Source organism: Diceros bicornis, chromosome 13, assembly GCF_020826845.1.
Source record: "Diceros bicornis minor isolate mBicDic1 chromosome 13, mDicBic1.mat.cur, whole genome shotgun sequence".
Taxonomy (NCBI): domain Eukaryota; kingdom Metazoa; phylum Chordata; class Mammalia; order Perissodactyla; family Rhinocerotidae; genus Diceros; species Diceros bicornis.
The window spans coordinates 34,013,281-34,034,229 of record NC_080752.1 but is presented as its reverse complement, the minus strand read 5'-3'; the positions used below and the strand labels follow the sequence as shown (position 1 = coordinate 34,034,229).

Genomic DNA, 20,949 nt, shown 5'->3' with positions numbered 1-20,949 from the left:
GGTTCTTTAGGCTTCCTGTGGGTGTAGGGAAGCTGTGGGGAGGTAATAATACTTCCTACCTGTGTTCACCGTCACTATCAATTATCATTAGCCGTAAGTTAAGTATGTACTATGTGCTGGTCATTTTGCACATATTATCTCATTAATCCTTACAGCAACCCCAGGAGGTGAGATTTTTACCCTGGGTTAACAGATAAAAAAACTGAGCCTCAGAGAGGTGAATCAACTTGCCCCGAGTCACACAGCCTGTGTGAGCTGAGCCCACACTCACACCAGATCTGCTGACACCAGTGGCCAGGGCCACTCTCCACCCAGACTTGACTCCAGAGAGGTGACCAGGCCTGGAGAAAGAGAAAGCGGTCAGCACCCACCCCCAGCCCTGTCCCCCACCCCGCCCCCGGCAGTCCCACCAGGCCCAGATCCTGCCCTGCTGGAGGCCTCCAGCTCTACCCCACGCCCCTGCCTCAAACCTCATCCAGCCTTCCAAACCTTGCCCGGCCGTCACCAGGAGTTTGAAGGGACCAGTGAACCTGGCTTCCTCACCTGTGAAAGGGACACAGTGACACGCGCCCACCTGGGGCACAGGTAGGTGTAAGGATGGAGTGAGACCAAGCAGGTGAAAGTGAGGGCCCCGGAGGGAAGGTTTGCTAAGGCGCTGGTGGGGGAGGGTGTGTAAATGTGAGCGTGTATACATATGAGTCTGTGGGTGTGTGCTAGTGTGTGTGAGTGTGTACAAGTGTGTGGGTGTGCAAGTTGGCATGTGTGGGTGTGTACGCGTGTGAGAGTGTTTGTAGGTACGTGTGTGTGTGAGACTGAGGGTGAGTGATTAGAGCCGGCCACTGTCGCTCCATTAGACAGGAGACCCGGGCTGAGGAAAGGCCCGTGCCTCAGTTTACCTTGCCCTGGATAGGCCCAGAGAGGCCGTCGACCCCCTTCAGGTGCTACGGGAGACTCCTGTCCAGCGCGAGGCCACTAGTACACTATCTCCACCCTCCGTACTCTACCCCGGGCCAGCGTCCCCCAAATGAGGAGCTGACGGTCCAAAGTCGCTGTCCCTCACAGCTAAGGGACCTCAGGCAGGCATCTGACTTCCATGAGCCTCTGCAAAATGGGCGCAGTGGAACTATTGTTACTGCGCTCAGCCGGGTGTCCGGTCGTGGTGGTTGAGTTAACGTTATGTACTTTGTGCCTAAATGCCGGAATCTCCCCGTCCCCACCGCCCCCTTCCCTGACCTTCAGCCCCTGTCACCAGGTGGCGCGGGAGGCCTGAGGGCCGGAAATTGCCCTCCCCACCTTCTGCCCTCCCCGCCACCCCACCCCCTGTCCCCCCCACTCCCTTGCACCCCCCGCCCGGGCTGCCGCAACAGGTGCGCGGGGCTGGCGGCCACGCAGGGGGCAGGGGCAGGGCACTCGGGGCTCGGGGCGCGCGGTCCCCGGGGGCCCCCGCCCGCCGTGCCGCCCGCGGCTGGCAGAGCAGGAGCAGGAGCAGGAGCAGGAGCGAGCGCGGCGCGGGAGGCGGCGGCGCGAAGAGCCGGGCGCGGCGGTGGTGGCGGCCGAGCGAGCGGAGCCGCAGCCCCTTCCCCGCTCCTCCGCGCGCCCCTCCGCCCGCTGCGCCCGCGCGCACCTGAGCCCCAGCCCGCGGAGACATGAGCGCCCAGCGGCCCGACGCACCCGAGGCGCAGCGGCCCGGCCCCGCGGCCCCGTGATGGGCTCCTGCGTGTCGCGAGGTGAGGGGGCCGCCGGCCTGGGGGGGGCGGTGGCCGGGGTCCCCGCGCCCGGGACGCGCGCACGTCCTCTCGACCGCTCTGAGGAAACTAGAGGGGTAGGGGAGCGACCCGCCCCTCCCGGACTAAGCCGCACCCCACCCCACGCCCGCCGAGCCCCAGGGGACGCGGTGCCCCGAGGGGCACAGGGCGCGGGAGACGGGGTGCTGCTTGGAGAGAGAGCGCAGCGAGGTCACCGCATCCCCAGACCCGCTTGGAACCACACCCCAGCTGGTGGCATGAAACAGAGTCCCTTCTTTCCCAACAGCCACACACCCCCTGCCGTGCGTGTGCCTTGGAAGGGAAGGAGGTTTCTGGTTGCCCTTGGCGTCTCTGGCGGGACGTCGGGGGCACCAGAACACAGATTCACACCCCCTCAAGACACAGGCCTCACTAGCTCAACGCTCCCCCACCCCCCACCAGCTCATTCCCTCCTCTTACCCCATGCCCCTGTCTTCAGAGTCCCTGAACCCCATTGGCAGGAAGGGCTTAATGGAGGTGAACAGGTTATAAAGAAAGTTCCCCTTCCCCCACCCTTATCCCCAACTCCTCATCCCCATCGCCATCTGAGGTCAGGGGGTAGGAAGGGAGAGAGACAGCTGATGTTCCCAGTAAGCCCTGGGCCTTTCTCTCTGTCTCTGTGATTTAAAAGCCGCCCTGACCTGGCACACTCTGCTCTTGTCCTGTGCCAAGCCCCACCCCTGTCCCCAGGGTGATGCCCGGGAGCTGGAGTGAGCTGCCCTGGAGGGTGGCGGGGGAGTCTTACACAGAGCCTCGGGGATGGGCAGGTGGATCCAACAGGCCACTGGGCAACATTTTAGAAGAGGTTGGCTGGGCTGTTCTCCCACCTGTCTCTTCACCCCAGAGTGGGATGCGGGGCAGGGCTGGGGGTGGAGGTGACTGGGACATTGGGCTGAGGCTAAACCCACCGACCCAACCTCAGGGCCTTGGGGCCTGCTACCCCACCTGTCTCCCCCAATAGCTTATTCAGGTATAGAGGAATGAACAGGTCTTTGGGAGGAGCTGGGCAGGCCCTGGAGGGGGCCTTGCCCTGGGAGGTGTTGATGAAGGAGCACAACATCCCCCCCACACACACCTGCCCATCCTCTGGCCTCTAAGGGGCTCTGCTCACCGGTCCATGTGGGACATTCAGGTACGTGGCTCAACATGTCTTAGGAGGGTGTCAGGGCTGGGATTGTGGGTGGAGGCTAGACTGTGTGAGGTTCATTCACTTACTCATTCATAAGCTGATATTAGCATGACACCTACTGTGTGCCAGGCACGGTGTAGGCTCTGGGCTTCCAGCGGCGATGAGCCCAGCACAGCGCCTGCTCTCGTGAGGCCTGCAGCCCAGCCAGAGGGGAAGGGAGTTTCAAGAGTGAAGTGTTTAGAGTTCTTTAGGACAGACAGGCTCTCAGTGTGTCTCCAGAAACCCCGAAGGCTCTGGGCAGGCTCCGGGTGTTGGGGATCTGGGATCTGGTGTTTCCTTGGTGACTGTGTCCCTTCCCCATCACTTAGTCATCCCATGCCAGGAACTGGGGGCCCAGCCCCTCATGAACTTGCCTGTGAGCTGCAGACCCGCTGAGCACAGTGCAGAGGCCAGGGAGGAAGAGAAGCCCACCAAGGTCACACTGCGAGGTGGTGTCAGGACTGGGGTGGGGCCCAGGTCCTCTGAACCCCCACCCAGTGCTGGCACCCTCTGCCATGCCTGTTTGAGGTCACACCACCCAAGACGGGCGTTCTCCACCCTTCCTTCTGTGGCTTGGGCTCCCGAGTGCCACCTCCAGATCTGGTTGTATATTCTAACCTTGTCTCCCTCCTGAGAGGGTAGGGCCACTTAGAGCTTAATGTGCATGCAGAGAAATGAGATAAAGATGAAGGTATAGGGCTGCTTGAGCAGAGGACACCGTCGTCCCGTGAACCCCCGAGTGGAGGCCGTCCACCCCTCTGTCACTAATAGTCTCAGCGTACTTATGGCTTACCAGGTACTGGTTGGAACCTTTTGGGCACAACTAGTTAATTTGGGGTACATACTATCACAGTCCCCATTGTACAAATGGGGAAACTGAGCAGAGGGGAGTTGAGTGACTTGGCGGGGCCACATGGCTAAGAAATAGCAGAGGCGGGACTGGAACCCAGTCTCGCGGACTCCAGAGCCTGGGCCCTCGGCCTCTGCCCGGCACAGCCCGCCCTCAGCCCGGGTGCCAGCTCCTGTCCTGCTCCTCCCCAGCTGCAGGCTTCCGTGAGCTTCTGAGCCCCACACCTGGCCTCCACACCTGCACCAACTGCTAATAGCAGCCCCCTTAGTCCACGCGTGTCCTTGGGCCAGGGACGCAGCCTGCAGCCAGGCCAGGGGTTGGAGCCTCATGCTGATGCCTATATGGAGCCCGGAGCCTGCATGCAGCTGAGGTCACCCCAGCCAAACCTCAAACCCCAGGTCCAGGCCACACCTGGGAGAGCCAGCCCATGCCAGCATCGGGCAGCAGTTGCTTCTCCGTGCCAGGCCAGAGAGATCAGGAGTGCAGCCTGGAGCCGGCCAGCCCAGGTTCGCATCCCTGCTCCACCATTCTCTGCCTCTGAGACCTCAGGAAGTAATGTAACTTTGTGTATGTATCTCAGTGTTCTAATCTCTAAAATGGGAGTAATGCCAGTATTGATGTCCTAGGGTTGCTGGGAGGGGATTAAATGACCTAATCCATGTAAAGCCCTCTGATCAGTACCTAGCATGTAGTAAGCACTCATAAGTGTCAGCTATGACTTTCATTTTTAATTTTTATCCTTACCTCCTGTGCAGACAGCTAGTTGAGACCCTCTTGGCTGGGAAAGGGGAAGCTACAGAGGCTTCAAGCGCCATCCTGCCTCGTGGAGAAAGAACGGACGGCAGGCACTCGAGATGCTGAGGACATGGGGAAGGTGGTGGGGCCCAGATTAAGGCAACAAGCGCTGTTTCCAGGAGCTGTTTTGTGTTCATTATCTATTTTTAAGCTGCTGTTGGTTGGGCACTTAGCCTGAGCCCGCCAGAGCCTTTACTCTCCTGACCTAGTTAGTCCTCAGTCAACCCTGGGAGCAGGGACGTGGGGCTCAGAGACGGGAAGAGTCTTACCTGAGGTCACACAGCCAGGATGTAGAGAGGTGGGAGTGAAATCGGGTCTGTGTGACCCCAGAGCCCTTTGCTCTCTCGTGTCCTCCAAACGGAGAGAGATACTGAGCGCGTGGCCAATGCTTAAAACCAGTGAGCCTCTGGACTAACTCAAGTGGTTGGCATATGGTTTGGGTGTTGCTGCCACCGCGGGTGACAATCTGTATGGAGCAGGGGGGCAGTTAATATCTGCCCCCCCTTTTCTCCAGCTCCAGGGTCTCTCAGTGCCCACTCCCTGCCCCTGGCCCTGGAACCTCTCTGCCTGCCCCTCCTGCCCCAGCCTTCTCCTCCAGACCGCACGAGCAGCCTCCTGGCCCCACCTTGGGGGGGCTCCCAGTGCACTGGGCGCTGGGCAGTTGTGAGAAATTGGAGACCGAGGACTTTCTTCTGGAAGATCAGACATCTGATTGTGTCTGGGAGAAGGCACAAGCTCTAAGGGGGCTGACCACGGCCCCCACAGTACCCAGGGCCCATTGACCATGGCCCCCCATCCACAGACCCCCAGTGCTGAATCCTGTTGACCTTAGCAGAGTCCCTCACTGGGCAATGTGCAGAGACTGAGGAAGGAGCAGATGGGGCCTTGCCGTTTTGGAGCTCACAGTCTGAGGAGGGGACATAGCTTTGCCCTTGGAGTAGTCTAGTGCGGCAGGCAGGACACCCACACACACACACACACACACACGCTTGGAAAAATGGCCTGAGGACCCCCTCAGAAGATCAGCGCTGGTTAGGGGTTGGCACACAAGCTCTGGAGTTTTAGACTGGCCTAGGTTTGAACCGCATCTCTGCCACTTACTAGCTGGTGACCTTGCAGAAGTGTTTTCACCTCTCTGAGCCTCAGTTTCCCCTTCTGTAAAATGGGCATCATAGGACCTACTTTGTAGGATGGTTGTATTGTTGTGAAGGTTAAACGAGAGATAATGGATGAAAAGGCTTAGGATAGTCCCTGACACATAGTAGGTGTTCAATAAACAGGGGCAGCAAGTCACTGCAGGCCAGACTTGGCCCATTAGGGCTGCTGGTAAGGGAGTAGCCTAATACAGCTGAGGCCACTCTGGGCAGACTGCCTGAAGGAGGTGAGGCTAGAGTAGGGTGTTCAATGAGGTTGGGCACCAGATGGCAGAGGAAGTAGAAAGGAGCTGGGGTGTGTCTAAGGTCCTGGAGAGGGGCCTGTCGTCCCCCTCCATCCTTGATGGGGCGGAAAGGGACCCCGTTGGGCGACTCTGAGCGGCACCAACTCATTGATGAAACTACCACTGTGGCCCTGGTGACCTGTAGACAGATGTCCTGGCGAGCGGGGGGTACTTTGTCCGCTTGAGGCCAGGCCTCTGCCAAGCTCAGAGGACGGCCAGCTGCCATGGCAGGGACTCACGAGGACTTGCCCTCGATGGCCTCCTTCTGGAGAGCCCCCAGGGCAAGCCCCGGGCCTGGGGCTGGGACCAGACGCGTGGCTGCCTGCGATCTGTCCCACGGTCGGTCGGGAAGGAGCATCTGAGGTCTGGGAGGGCGAGGGACAGCAGCTGTTGTTTGCAGAGCGATGGCTGCGCAGGGCTCTGTCCTCACGGCGGCCCTTCCCAGGCGAGCGCCGGTGCTCTCCCTTCACAGGAGGGAGCCCTGAGGCTCACAGGGGCTGTGCCGCGTGCCCACAGCCCTGGAGCTGGCCGGGAAAAGCTGGGATTTAAACCCAGGGCAGGGACTGTGAAAGAGCGCCTTGTCCGCTGTGTCCTCTTTAGAGCCGAGGCCAGAGCGCGGCGCCTTGCGGCCGGGCAGCACACGCCTGGGAGTGGCGGCTGGAGGACCACCTGGTGCTTTCGGCTGCGGGGTCCTAAGAAGTTCAGAGGGGAAGCCCACGGCTGTCCAGGGAGGGGCATCGCGAGGGGCTTTCAACCCGGGCTGCTGCTCGGTTACTGTGTGGTTTCAAGAGGAGGTTTACCCTCTCTGGGCTGCTGGGAAAGAGCAGGATTAACCATGGGCCCTTCCTGCCCTCCCTGGGGGTGGAGCCCTGGGAGACACTCTGGGGGAGATGGCAACCACGAGGACTAATGGGCTGGGACATGGAGCGCCAACGAACAGCTAAAGGGGCTAGATCACTTGGAAGCAGGTGATAGGAGCGTGAAGGGTTGTGCTGCAGACTCACCGAAGGAACAAGCAGAGGAAACCGGTATGGGAGCTTTGCAGCAAGAGGGATTTAGGTTAGACATCAGGAGGAACTGTCTGGGTGGTTGGACTCTAAAGCAGATTGAGGAGCTGGCATGGGCAGGCAGGCAGCATCCTTAGCAAGCAGAGGAGAAGCTTTGGTTGAAGGCAGAGGGATGGAGGAGACATCTGGATGACACCCCTCTCCTTGAAGGATTAAGATGGCCCCCTCCAGGTTGCCATGGCAACCAGAAGCCTGTCACTTCTGTGGCCAGGGGAGGTGGGGGGGAGCAGGTCTGAGTAGGGGCCTCAGACCTTGAGGTCAAGGGATTGGGACGTGGACTGAGAAAGGGAGGAGGTGCCCCCCCACCGCTCCCTTGGGAGAGGGAGGCGCCCACAGGAGCAGTGGCTAGGGGTCCCCTCAGGCTGTCCCCTGCCCCCACCCCACATGAAACGCTGTGTTTTTCCAGTTGCCGGTGGTGACGTGGCCTCGGGTCCCAGCTGGGCGGAGAGCAGCCTGTGATTTTCACCCTGGGCTGGTTCATTACCTGACGTCTCCATAGCAACCAGCCTGTGACATCACAGGGCCAGTGTCCTCAGGGGGAGAAGGCAGCGTTGACAGAGACGCCTGCACCCCAACTGAGGTGGGGGGCAAGAAGGCTGAGGAGGGGCCGGGAACCAGGAGTCCCCCAAGTCCCCCTCCGCCTCGACGAGTGACCTTGTTCAAGTCCCGTCTCCTCCGGGCCTTGACCTCACCTCCCAGCTTCCTCTGTGCTCGGTTCTCCCTACTCCCCCGTCCGCAGGGGCAGAGTTCCAGGCCACCTGGAACTCCAGGCGATGGCCAGGGGCCCTAGAAATATCCCCGCACCCCTCAAAGTTCCCAGGGGCAGCCTGTAGCCAGCGCCAGCCTGTCTGCATCTGGGTGGGCTCTGGCTGGTGCACACTGGAAACTTAAGAGTGGCAACTTTCAAACTTTTTGACTTTTTTGACCATAAGAATAAATATATTTTGCATTATGACCCAGTATACGCACATAGAAAATGCTCACGTGTGCGCGCGTGTCCACGCAATTTAAACAGAAGCCTCAGGAAACAATGCTTAACCTGACTCTGCATTGGGTTCTGATATTTTCTCTTCTTTCAATGCTTTTGCTTTCTTTCTTTCTTTCTTTCTTTTTTTTGGTGAGGAAGATTGGCCCTGAGATAACATCTGTGCCAGTCTTCCTCTATTTTGAATGTGGGACGCCCCCACAGCATGGCTTGATGAGCGGTATGTAGGTCCACGCCCAGGATCCGAACCCACGAACCCTGGGCCACGGAAGTGGAGTGTGCAAACTTAACCACTACGCCACCAGGCCCGGCCCTCTATTTCATTTTTTAAAAATATGACCTAGGGCCGGCCCCGTGGCTTAGCGGTTGGGTGCGAGCGCTCCGCTGCTGGCGGCCCGGGTTCGGATGCTGGGCTCGCACCGACGCGCTGCTTCTCTGGCCGTGCTGGGGCCGCGTCCCACATGCAGCAACTGGAAGGAGGTGCAGCTATGACATACAACTATCTACTGGGGCTTTGGGGGAAAATAAATAAATAAAATTAAAAAAATATATATGACCTAGTAAGTTGCTTGCATGACCCACACAAAGAATGTGTGAAGGATGCACCCCCAGTCTGAACACCGCCTTTGAGGGGCCTGGAACATGGCCTTTGTACACATGGAGACTCTGAAGCCCAGAGAGGGACAGGACTAGCTCAGGGTCACACAGCCAGGACTCAGGAGAAAAGCAAGATGTGTTGAGCGCTAGGGTGTGCCAGCACACGGCTCAGCCCGCACCGTCCCGTGCTGCCCTCACTGCTCTCAGCCCCTGGGTCACTGAGCTCTGAATTCAGGGGGTGGGGGCAGTAATCCCGGCTCTGCCTTGCTTGTCTCCAATCCCTGCTTCAGACGGTCTCCCTCAAACCTCCCTGACCTGCCCGCCTGTAACAGCCTCAGGGCAGATCCCGGAACTCTCTAGTCTCTTCCAGATACTAAGTCCAGTCCAATTGGGATGAAAACTTTCATCTCGCATCCTATTCAACGCCCCCTCCCCTCTCCAGCAGGGACTGGCCGCACCGAGGGCCACAGCCTGCTCCTTACTCTGCTGCCTCCCTCCCCTCTCTGGTTCCCCTTCTCCTCTGGCATGTTGAGGTCTGGCCTGAGGAACTTGAGAAAAAGTGACCAAGCCATTTGTGTTTATCTGGAGCCCTGGGGTCTGTCTTGGCTAACACTGGCTCGCTGTCGAGGGCACTGTGTGGCAGGCATCCGATTCATTCCTTCATCCTTACAGGAAATATTTGATGAGCACCTTCTATGTGCCAGGCCCTGGGGCAGGTGTTGGGGCTAAAACAAACGAGGCATCCACCCTCACAGAGCTCCTGTTCTCCTGAGAGACAATGAACAAGGAGACGGGCACACCTAGTGGGGAGGATGGGTGCCATGAAGAAGAGTAAAATAGACTAAGGGGTTAGAAAGGGTCAATGTCAGAGTAGATGAGATGGCCGGGGGGGAAGGGGGTCCTCACTGAGGTGATGGCATTTGAGCAGAGACCTGAATGGAGTGAGGGAGTGAACCTGTGGCCATGTGGGAGGAGAGAGTTCCAGATGGAGGAAGGGAACAGCCAGTGCAAAGGCCCTGAGGCAGGAGTGTGCTGGGCGTGTCTGAGGAATGGTGAGGAGAATGATCAGTGTGGCTGGAGTGAGAGCAGGGGAGAGGTGGGAGACGAGGTGGACGGGGGGGTCAAGGGTCTCCCCAGTTAGCATGTGTGAGTTTTCCAGGGAGCTGTTTGGGGAGCCTCCCCACTGCAGAGCCCCTGTCGTGGGAGATCTGACCTGGTTTGACTTCTGCCATTCCCTACCCAACTCCCTTTTCCCCCAACATGGTCCACCCTCCAGCCTCTTGGGGCTGGGGTCCTCTTGCCTGCAAGTGGCCCTCTTAGGGGGCACCAGCAAGACTCAAACATCACCCCTTCCTCAGTGTCCCCTTGATCCTTGAAAACGCACAATCCTTGCCATGCCGGAGGTGGGAGGGCAGGCTGCTCCACCGCCCCCTCCCGGCCCTGCCCCAGCCACGCAGCCATCTCTCCCCGGTTATGCAGACGTCCAAATGAGGGTGGGGTGGGTGGGTGAGGTCCTGGCCTCTCCTTTGCAGGCATCCCAAATTTCTGCAAGTGAGCTTCTGGGAGCCCCCGCATTTCGCTTGTGGGAAGAAATGAGTAGTTAGAGCGTGGTTGATGGTGGGCTAGCAGAGCCTGCTTCAGCCACCTTGAAGAGGGCGTCTGCTACCCCCACCCCTTGACAGGGGCTTTCTTCAAAATGTGGGGCCCTCAGTGCCTCTTTGTTCTCAGTTTTGGATCCTAGTAGTCAATTCCCGAAGAACAAGAACAGTCTCCCTCAACTGCCCATTCTACGGATGAGGAAGATGGAGGCTCGGAGAGGCGCAGGTCCCACCGGCAGCGAAGGGCAGAGCTGGGGTTTGAACTGAGCGTCTTTGGAGCAGTTCCTCCGGAGAAGACCCTGAAATGAGGATTTGGGCACAGCTGGTATATGAAGGAAATCTTCCAGAGGAAACCAGAGAAGGAACAAGGAGAGCAGGACAGAGGAGCCGGAGCCCAGACAGGGTGTCGTCCTTCAGGGGGAGGCCTCAGCCTGGTCCCACTGGGGATCTAGATTGAAAGTTAAGCTCAGAGTTTTCTGACCCCAAACAAAGGAGCTGGCGTCCCGCACCTGCTGGTCATCGGCTAAGGGCCACTTGGGCGGGGGCAACATCAATTCTCAGGTGGTTTCCCGAGGGCAGCCTGCCTAGAAAGAGCCACAGGTGCTGCCTGTTGGAAGTGAAGCACATGGGGAGGGCTGTGGGTGCACAGAAAGCAGAGAAAGGGATCCCAAGGGATCTGGGGGGCTGGGTGGAGCACCCACACTATCCTCCAGCGCCCGGCTCTTCCCCTCCCTGTTAACACCCCCACAAGTCTCCTAGCCCCCAGTCAGCCCACTCCCCACTGCCCGTCAGCGCCCAGCCCTGCCTCTGGGGTTGCCTGGCGCCTCCCCGCTCCAGCCCTTAGACTCCCCTGGCCTCAGCTTCCTCCAGGAAGCCCTGTCTGCTTCCGAGCCATCAGCTCATCCAGCTCTGCCCGGCTGGCCCAAGCCGGAAAAAGATGGTGGAAGCCAGCACCCAGGGCAGGACAGGCTGCAGGCTGGTGTCCTGCAGAGGCCGCCCCTCCCTGCCACGGCCCAGACACCCCTGCTGCTCGTGGCTGCCTTCCAGACTCCGCGGCTTTGTGCACGCTGTGCCCCCACCCAGAACGCCTTCCTCCCGGCACCCCTTGCTGGCTGACACCCCGCATCAGCTCTCCTGCGCAGCCCCCAACTCCCACCAGATCTCTTCACAGACTCCTTTCGTGCTTCGGAAAAGTGAGCCTCAGTGGCAGACCAACAGGCCTCAGAACTGCTGGTTCCTGGCTGTGTGCCTTGGGCTAGCGACTTCCCCGTCTGTGCCTCAGTTTCCTCATCTGTAAAGTTGAGCCATAGCCTCCTTCGTCTCTAGGTCAATGTGAGGATTGGGGGCCATCACACTCGGAAAGGGGATCTAGAAAGAAGGGTGCTCCTCGGTTCTGCTGTTCGCGGGGGCAGCCTTGTGTTTGATGCGGGCCTTTGGGGCTGGTTTCCTCCATCTGACTGGGAGCTCCCTGTGAGCAGGGATGGAGTCTTAATCCCACCTCTGTCCCCAAGTGCCTGCACAGTGTAGACGTGCAGTAGATGGATGCTCAGTGGGAGAAGAAATGAATGGATGCATGGATGGATGGATGAATGAATGAATGAATGATCATCACCCGGGTCTTCACATACCTGGCTTTTCTTGATACTCAGGCCTCAGCTCTGAGAAGCCCTCTCCAGAGCCCCCAGGCCCGCTCTCCCCCCTTTTCTCCTTCACAGCTGTCATGGTCATTGAATGGATCTTACGCATTTGCGAGTTTCTGGTTAATGGTCTGTCTCCCCCACTAGAATGTCAGCTCCACGAGGGCAGAGACCATCCTGTCTTGTTCGCCACCATGTCCCCAGAACAGCGCCTGACTCGTAGCAGGTGCTCAGCTGATCCTTTTGAATGCATTAGAGAGTAAATACATGCATCAATCAAATGAGTGAGAAGGGTGTCCCCACTTACCCTGTGTGAGTGGAGAGTCCTCTTCAGTTCAGCCCAGGAATCCAGGGCAGCGATTCAAGTTGTTCAGTTCCGTTTCTTCATTCCCTCGGCAGCCCCTGTGACCCCACCATGTGGGAGACACTGAGGATGCATCAGTGACAGGACTGACCCCGCTCTCCCGCACATAAGTAGTTTTACCAGTCAGACGCCCTGTGCTAAATGCTGCGATAAAGGTATAAATCGTTCCGCAAAGGTCTACAGAGCACCTACTAAGTGCCGGGCAATGTTCCAGGCTCTGGAGAGAGCACTGAGCACAGCTGCCATGTCTCTGTTCTCAAGGTGCTTCCAGTCACCGTGGGGAGAAGGATCAGACACTGAAATACACAAAAATATCAGAGAGTGATGACTGTGACAGGGACTAGACTGGTGGCTGGCGTGGGGACAGGGAAGCCCACGTTGCATCGGGTGGCCAGGGAAGGCCTCTCTGAGGAGGTGACCTTGAGCTGAGACCTGAATGATGAGGTTCAGGAAGAACTGGGGAAAGAATGTTCCAGGCAGAGGGGACAGCAAGGATAAAGAACAAGCTTGGCCATTCAAGGAACAGCAAGGAGGCCAGAGTGGCCGAAACAGTGAGCGAGGGGGAGGTGGAGGACTGAGGTGGGGAGTGGGCGAGCTGGCGGCAGGGCCCTGAAGGCCGTGGTGAGGGGCTGGCTCTTCCCCTATGGAAGGAAGCCAGTGGCAGGTTTTAAGCAAAGACACAGTCTGACCTGGAATATAACATCCCTGTGCTGCTGGGTAGAGAGTGGACAGAGGGCCAGGAGGGGAAGCAGGAGGCTCTTGCCATCCCAGGGGGAGGGGATGGTGGCTCCCACTAGGGGTGCAGTGGTGGGGATGGAGAGGGATAACTCTGGAATGGAGGTTGGAGAGAGAGCCAGTAGGACTTGCTTGTTGACTAGATGGGTTTGGGGGAGAATGGGGGGAGGTAAGACTCCAAGGCAACTCCTGGATTTTCAGTTGGTAAGGTGGGTGAATGGTTGCATCATTTTCTAAAATTGAGGATGTGGAGGAAGTCTGCAAGTTCCATTTTCCCTGGGTTTGTGTGAGATGCCTGTTGGACGTCCACGTAGGGGGCTGGAAATGCAGTCAGGAGCTCAAGCAGAGTCAGGGCTAGAGGTGTAAATGTGGGCATCAGCCGCAGACGGATGAGATCTCCTGGGAGAGAGCGAAGGGAGGTGAGAAGGGGCCCAGGATGGAGCCATGGGCAGGCCAACACTTGAGGGTTGAGTGGGGAAGGAGGACAGAGAAGAGCAGCCAGCAAGGAGGGAGGGGAGCCAGGAGAAGGGCATGACTCGAGGGGGAAGGAGAGATGGGCGATGTCATGTGCTGTTGAGAGGCCAAAGAAGATGAGGCTAGAGAAGTCACCGCTGGGCGTGGCCCCATGGAGGTTTCTAACCACTTGCCAGGACTGTCTCATGAAAGGCTGCCTGGAGGGAGTGGAGGAGAAAATGGGGGACCAGGAAGTAGAGGTCAGACACAACTCTCTAAGTCTGGCCATGAAGAGGGTAGAGGAATGGGCAAGGAGCTGGAGGGAAGCAGAGATTGGGAGAAGGGTGGGAGATTCTTGGGCTTCTTGGATGCTGGGCGCTGACCCAGTGGCGAGGGGACTTGACAAGCCAGGAGAGAGGAGAGGGATTGCAGGCTAGAGTTCCGAGTGGAAGAGACATGGCAGCCATGCCACACTGATGGACCGATTCGGCATAGAGGGAAACGGACGACAACGGAGAGAGAGCAGAGCCCTGGGTGGAGGGCAGGGGTGGGACCCAGCTCCAGGGTGGAGGGGCTGGTCCTGGATGGAGCGGGACAGTTCTTCCTTTGTCACAGGAGGGAAAGCAGGTGATGTGGGCAGAAATGCAGGCGGGGCAATGATTTGAGGTGGAAAGAATGGCTGATGCCTTCCGAAGGCTTCTGGATCTCAGTGAGGGATGAGGAGAAGCCAGCAGCAGGGTGCAGGGAGGTGGGTGCCAGTGCTGGAGGTTTGAGAAGGAAAGATGAGTGAGGTGGTCAACCTGGTGGGAAGCAAACTTAGCAGGAATTGGAGAAACATAAAGGATCCATGGGCAGTGTCCTGTGAGAGGCCGGCGGGCACAAATTGAACCTGAGGCTGGTGACTCTCCAGCAACATGCAGCTCCTGGGGTCCAGGCACGGAGCAGGTAGAGGAATGAGAGAGTTAGGGGCGTCTGCAAAGGAGAGCTCCTCAGACATGCCAGGGAGTCTTCGCTGGGCTAGGAGGAAAGTGAGGACAAGAGGAGCTAGTGGAAAGTGGATAAATGGATTGGAGTTCTCCGTGGGGTCAAAAGAATGCTGGAGTGTGGGCACTAGAATTAGTGACGATGGAGTACCAGTAGATGGGCAAGTAATTCCCACCGAGGGCACCAGGCAGGAGGAGGTCTGGCTGGACTCCTCACCTGCTGTGGCCTTGAATCTGTTTTCTACAAAATGACAGTGGGTGATGATAAAGTATTGCTCATCTCTCAGGGCTGGCTTGAACAAGCTTCGTAAGCAGGAGTGCGCTGGGCTTTTCTAAGTTCCTTCTGTCTTTCTTATTTCCAGATCTGTTCACAAGTGCCCACAAGGACTGCCCCATGCCCCAGGGCACGGATCCCCTGAACCCAGACTTGCCCTCCAGCTGCCCACCCACCACTGCACCAGACCGCGTCACTGGCAAGGTAGCCTCTCCCCTACCTTCACCCCGCCCCCACGCCCTGCTTCCTGGGCTGGCCCTACAGCCCTTGGCTACTTCCTGTGGGATCAGGGCCCCTAAGATTTGGTATTCAGCTGGATGAAGGTCTGAACTGGGCTGGGCATCCAGACTCGTTTAGAAAAGAGAGTCCCACTCTGAAGATCTTCTCACCCAAGTTAACTCAGCCTTGCAGATAACAAGTTCTGTTACCAGCCCGCGACTCCTTAGCAGCCTGCACTGCCTGCTGGAGAGTAAAAGGAATGGAGTTCTCAGTCCAGATAGAATAGGAAGATCTTGCTAGGAGCCTCAAATCCTCATGCGTAATTTCTACCCTGGCCCCAGGGGTTGTGGCTTGAACCTACCAGTTGATATAATTACCTTTTTTTTGTTTTGTTTTATTTTGTTTTGAGCACTTACCACAGGCTAAGCCTTGTGCTAGGCACTTTGCCTACATTGTGTCATTTATGCTTCAGCACAGCCTGTGAAGTAAATGGCATGGTCACCATTTTACAGAGGAAGAAACTCATGTTCTGAGATGTTAAGTCATTAGTCTAAGGACACCCAGGTAGAGATGGCAAAGTCAAAACTCGAACCCAGGTCTGCTCGACCTCCTGCACCCGCTGCCTCTCCTGGCAGAGCCACCATTGCCCCTTCTCCCGCTTCTTCCTCTGCATGCCGGGACACCAGGGCACGACCCATGAGCAGGCAGACCCCGACCTCAGGGAACACCAGAAGGCTGACCCACACCACCACCCAGGGCTCCGGGATTGGTGCCATCTGCTGGCACACTGTGCCAGGCCCTGCCTGACCCTCTTTCTCCTCTTGTTTTAGGACAAACAGATGGATTTCTGTTGGGATCCTTGGCAGGTCAGTGCACTTGCCCGTCCCCTACTCTAGCCAGCCACAGCTGACACCGTTGCCCCTCCCTCTGCTGGGCCCAGCCTGGGCACGCAGTCCTGCCAGCCCTGGGGGACGGGGGCCTGATGAAAATGGTGGGGTGGGGATGGTCCTGTGGGAGTGGGCATGATCCCCCTGGCCCTGCCCACTGCCCAGAGGACCTGGGGAGGGTGGGGAACGGGGATGGTAGGCGGGGGGGATGTTGTCTGGCAGGTCTGCCCTACCCTGCTCACCCCTCCTCTCCTTCCTACAGAGGTGCTTTCAGACCACCAATGGCTACGTGTCCGACTCCGGATCCTACTCCAGCAACTACAACGTGGCGGCCCTGGCCACCTCGTCCCTTGTGGGTAGGCTCCAGCTGCCCTCTCCTGCCCTTGGAATTTGCACAGTCCACCCCAGACACTGGCTGTAGGAAGGGCTAAGCTGAATTGCTTCTGGAAGGATTGCGGCCCTGTTGGATTCAACATTTCCTGAGTGCCAGGCTCCATGCTGGATTCTTCAGGGAGCAGCGACTTAGGGTTCCTGCCCCCAGGGGTTAGATTGTTGGGTTCTCCAGAAGCTCTGAAGGGGTTGACCCAAGTTTTCAGAAGTCTGCTTGGGGTGGTCTCCCTGCCTCTCTGCAGCAGGTGAAATCTGCTATTCAGACCCCCTTGGGTTGGGTTCCCACAAGCAGAGCCCCCGAGACAGGAATTGTGCGAGTAATCTATTGAGGGATTATTCTCAAGAGCAACCTGTCGGAGTGAGGGCAGCAGGACAGGGGGCGGGGGAAGGAGTTCAGCAAAGATGGCGCTTCAGGAGAAGTCTCGTCTTTCTCAGCCTGACCCCACAGGGAGCTCTGCAGCACGAATCGCACCCCAGAATTTATGGCACTGTGAGGCGAGGTGGCTGACTTTATATTATTCCCCCATTGGTCAGGTGTTGGCTGTCCCTGGTGAGGTCCCTCCCACCTCCCGGGCATCTCTGGGTGACACAACTCCCGTCAGCTAAAGACAAGTTTCCAGAGAGGGTGCAGGTGTGAGCATCGGTGGGGGGGAAGAGGGGACACTCAGGCCAGTAAAGGGGTCTTGGCGGGCCACCACAGCATCACATTTCATTAAGTCCCTCCCAACTCCCCAGAGGGCCCTTGCCGCCTTCCCCACATTCACTGGTGCTGTTTCCTCCACCTCACCTGTCCTTCTGGGGCCCCCTGACCCACCTTCTCTGATTGCCAACACTCCGCAGCTTGCAGCTGGGGAGGGGTTCTCCCCCTTCTTTCTCACCTCCATCTTTCCCATTTTCCCAGAGATTTACGTCTCCAGTTTCCTTTGTGGCTACCTGGTCTTTCTTAAGTATTGCTGTTCCTCACGTCGGCCTCAGGGCCCCCAGTGACTCCCAGATCTGTGTTCTCAGCCTTGGTTAAAAGAGATGCTGAATCATTCTTGACGCCTTCTCTCTGTCAACTTCCACATCCAATGGGTCTACTCCTAGGAACCCCTCCAGGCCCTCCTCCCACCTGCCCAGCCCCTGTCCTGTCTCTTGCTGAGTCCCTTCTATGGCCCCTAATGCCCCCCATCTCTGCCCTTGGCCCCAAATCCCCTAATTAGGACGCTCTTCCTAGACAACAGATCTAACCTGTCACTCTCCTGCTCATTACCCTGCTGTGGCTCCCCGTTGCTATAAAGAGAACATCAGCACCCTTGGCCTGGCTCTCTCAGCCCCCAATCTGGCCCCTGATGGGCCCCCCAGCCATCTCTGCCACCCTAGTCCTAGTGTTGCTCTATGTCTCGCCCCCAGTAGTCCTGGAATCATGCCAGACCCTTCCATGCCCTCCTCCTCTTCTCATCTCTGAAATAGCCTCCAGTCTTGCCTCTATCTGTCCAGCCCAACCCACTTTCAAAGCCCAACTCCAGTCCACCTCTTCCAGGAAGCCTTCCCTGCCTGCTGCACCCCACTCAGGTCTCACCCTCAGCATAGCTGGTACTGGCCGATGTACAGGGAATGCTCTCTCAGAGGTTGTTAGTTAATGGAGAAAGGGGAGAGCCGGGCGGATTTTGAGTAGATCCTTGAGCAGATCTCCTTGAGCAGAAGGGTCTGAACTTGGTCGGAAAGGGAATGTGGCAGGTCTGGGGAAGAAGCACAAGTGGGCAGGAACATTGACTGTGAGCAGGACACTGGGAGGTATGGGGTCTGCAAGTGGGTGGGGAACTTCTAAGTGAGGTGGGGCTTTAGGGCTTGGGGAGGGCGTGGGGCAGGGGCCGGGCCCAAGACACTGGCTGGGCACGAGGAATTGGGTAGGTACAGGGCATTGTGGGGATGGGGCTTTGAGGACACCAGGCATTGGCTGTGTACAGAGCATTCAGTGGATGTGGGGTACGGGCCATTGGATGGGCCTGAGGCACTGGGGGGCCTGGGGTACTGGAGGTGGGGGCCTGAGCTGGGCCTCATGTCAGGGCAGTCACCCACTTGCCCTCCCTGCCCCCAGGGGTGGTGCAGAGCATCAAGGACCACATCACGAAGCCCACGGCCATGGCTCGTGGCCGCGTGGCCCACCTCATCGAGTGGAAGGGCTGGAGTGCCCAGCGGTCCGGCTGGGAGCTGTCCCCAGCCGAAGACGAGCAGTACTGCTGCCTCCCGGACGAGCTGCGCGAGGCCCGCTTTGCCGCAGGTTAGCGGGGGGAGGGGGAGCTCGGGGACAGGGACTGGCCGGGGGTCTCCACGCGGGCAGTGTCTGGGCAGGAAGAACAGTGGCACGGGGTGGATGGGCATTAGGGGGCACCCTGATCACCGGGGCTGGATGGGCAGCCCCGAGGGGCAGCTAACCTCCAGGTGGCCCGGTGCCAGCCTGTCCTGGCCCTGAGGCCGGGCCCCACCCTCTGCCGTGCCCCCGCTGAGCCAGGTCCCGCTGTTCCCACAGGTGTCGCCGAGCAGTTTGCCATCACAGAGGCCACACTGAGTGCCTGGTCCTCGCTGGACGACGAGCAGCTGCACCCTGAGAACAGCCCCCAGGACGTCGTCCAGCTACAGGGTACAGCCGGGGGGGCACCAGGGCGGGGTGGGTGGAGCAGAGCTGGGCTGGCCACCCGCCCTGCCACCAAGTGCTCTGTGACCTTGGACAAGCCCCTCCTCCCCTCAGCCTTGGTTCCCTCATCTGTGAAATGGGGGTGGTGGTCCTTGCTTTGCCTGTCACCCAGGGAGTGCCATGAGCATAAAGGAGAGAGTAATAATAATAATAATAACCAATAACATGAATTAAGTGCTTACTGTGTGAAGTGCTTTACATGTGTTATTTCACTTAATCCTCATGACAAGTCTAGGAGGTAATTCCTGTTATCTTCATTTTACAAATAATGGAAACCGAGGCACCAAGAAAGTTGCCCCAGATTACGCAGCTAGAGGCATCAGAGCCAGGATCTGAACCTCAACACCAAGCACAACCAACCACCTTTCTAGAACCCGGGGTACTGTTGAGAGCTTCAGCGAGCCTGGGTTCTGGGTGCAGCCTGCATTCCCTTTATCTCATTTAATCCTCCCTCTGACCTGAGGGGAGGAGCGGAAACGAGGCCCGGGAAGAGCACTGGTTGTCCCAATTCTCAGGGTGCAGAAGGATTCGATACAGAGCCTGCTCTTAACCACTCCACTCACTGCCGCCACCACTCCTGTAACCCCCCAAGGAGAAGCGGGGGTTCAGAGAGGTTCAGTGACTTGCCCAAGGTCACACAGCTCGGCAGTGACAAAGCAGGGTTTGGCTGCGGGTCTGCCCCCTGCCCTCCCTCACACACCAGGTGAGGGCAAGGAGCGGGGTCCGGGACTCCGTTCCTCACCCCCACCCCCCATTGGTTTTCCAGACTTGGAGAGCGTCTATCTTCAGGACAGTGTTCTGAGCGGTCCCTCACAGGATGACAGTCTTCTGGCCTTCTCCTCCCCTGGCCTCTCCCCCCACGACTGGCCCTCACCCGAGGAGCCCTCCATCACAGCTGCCACCCCACAGACCCCGAGCCCCGAGCAGCAGCATCGACGGCGGCTGCCGGGGGGCCCGGAGCCCGAGGTGGGGGCCCACCTGCAGGGCTCCCTGCCCTCGGTGGACAGCGGCTCCCTCTCAGAGGAGGAGGATGACGTGTTCTATAACTGAGGCCGGGGCTCTGCCACCCGGAGCCCACTCACACCGTGACCTTGCCTGCAGGGCAGCCCAGGCTTATCAGGATGCCGGGGTCCAGGCTGGGCATCTCTTGACCCGTGAGGGCAGGCACAGGGTGGCTGCAGCGTGGATGGGGGGCCAGCAGTCCCTGTGGACCACTCTGTGCCTCCGTGGACCTGCCCCCAGCAGTGGGAGCCATAATCTCCCCCTCCCTTCTTTACTTGGCTCAGGTGGGCACCTTCCCTGCAGGGTTTCTGCCATCAGCGAGTTCAAGGACTCTCAGCAGACACCAGGGTAAGCCAGCCAGAGGAGCTGACAGCCAGGACCCCAGACAGACAGCCAGGGAAGGGCTTGGGAGACCCAGGTGGAGTGGGGCCTGGGGACCCTGCCTTGACTCGGGGCTCAGTCCCTTCCCATCTCCCTCTGTGCTCCTGCCCCCATCAGCGGTGGGGTAGCCTCTTCGGGTAGCTGAGCATCTGCTCCTCAGCTGTCATCACGAGGATACCTCTCTCCTTAGAGTGTCCATCCGTCCCTCACTCTCTGAACCCTGGTGCCCCTGCCTCCTTGCACCCTCCTCCCATCTCCCTGAAGGGTCCCTGAAGGCATTAAAGTGATGGATTCACCCTGGATGGACTTGGCCTGGTCTCTGCTGGGGAAGGTGTATCCTCAGGGCCCCTGGGGGGTGGGGGTCTATGGGACTTAGGGGAGGGCCTCTACCCCCAACATACATACAGCCGGTCAACCTGCTGCCACTCAGCCAGGAGAGTCCCCATGGAGGATGCCCAAGGCCCTGTGGACTCGCCACGGAGCCACACCCGGAGACCCTGCTTTGTCAGCCCTGGCTCAGCCAAGGAGGAGGCTGGGGCTGGGGTGAAGGTCACTGGTCCTGTTTATAAATGAGGACAAACATCGTAAGACTTGGTGGGGGACCCGCTCTCCCCCACATCTCCCTGCCAGGAAGGAGGGCATAAGGAAGAGTGGGAGACCAGGGA

The 20,949-nt window shown here is 58.7% G+C and overlaps 1 protein-coding gene across 1 annotated transcript; it reads left to right on the top strand.

Moving 5' to 3' along the window:
• Nucleotides 1-1,458: 1,458 nt before the first annotated feature.
• FAM131C (family with sequence similarity 131 member C) lies at nt 1,459-20,579 on the top strand. The gene is made up of 7 exons (XM_058552028.1): nt 1,459-1,727; nt 14,817-14,932; nt 15,778-15,813; nt 16,097-16,190; nt 18,305-18,487; nt 18,737-18,847; nt 19,668-20,579. The coding sequence occupies exons 1-7, from the start codon at nt 1,706-1,708 to the stop codon at nt 19,949-19,951; spliced, it is 846 nt and encodes a 281-aa protein (XP_058408011.1). The 5' UTR covers nt 1,459-1,705; the 3' UTR covers nt 19,952-20,579.
• The last annotated feature ends 370 nt before the right edge of the window (nt 20,580-20,949 follow it).

What these genes read in the sequence shown, in the direction of transcription:
- FAM131C (XM_058552028.1), top strand. Translation starts at nt 1,706, where the DNA reads ATGGGCTCCTGCGTGTCGCGAG. An exon ending in CAGACCGCGTCACTGGCAAG is followed by an intron (nt 14,933 to 15,777) that starts GTAGCCTCTCCC and finishes CTCTTGTTTTAG; the next exon opens with GACAAACAGATGGATTTCTG. An exon ending in GGACGTCGTCCAGCTACAGG is followed by an intron (nt 18,848 to 19,667) that starts GTACAGCCGGGG and finishes TTGGTTTTCCAG; the next exon opens with ACTTGGAGAGCGTCTATCTT.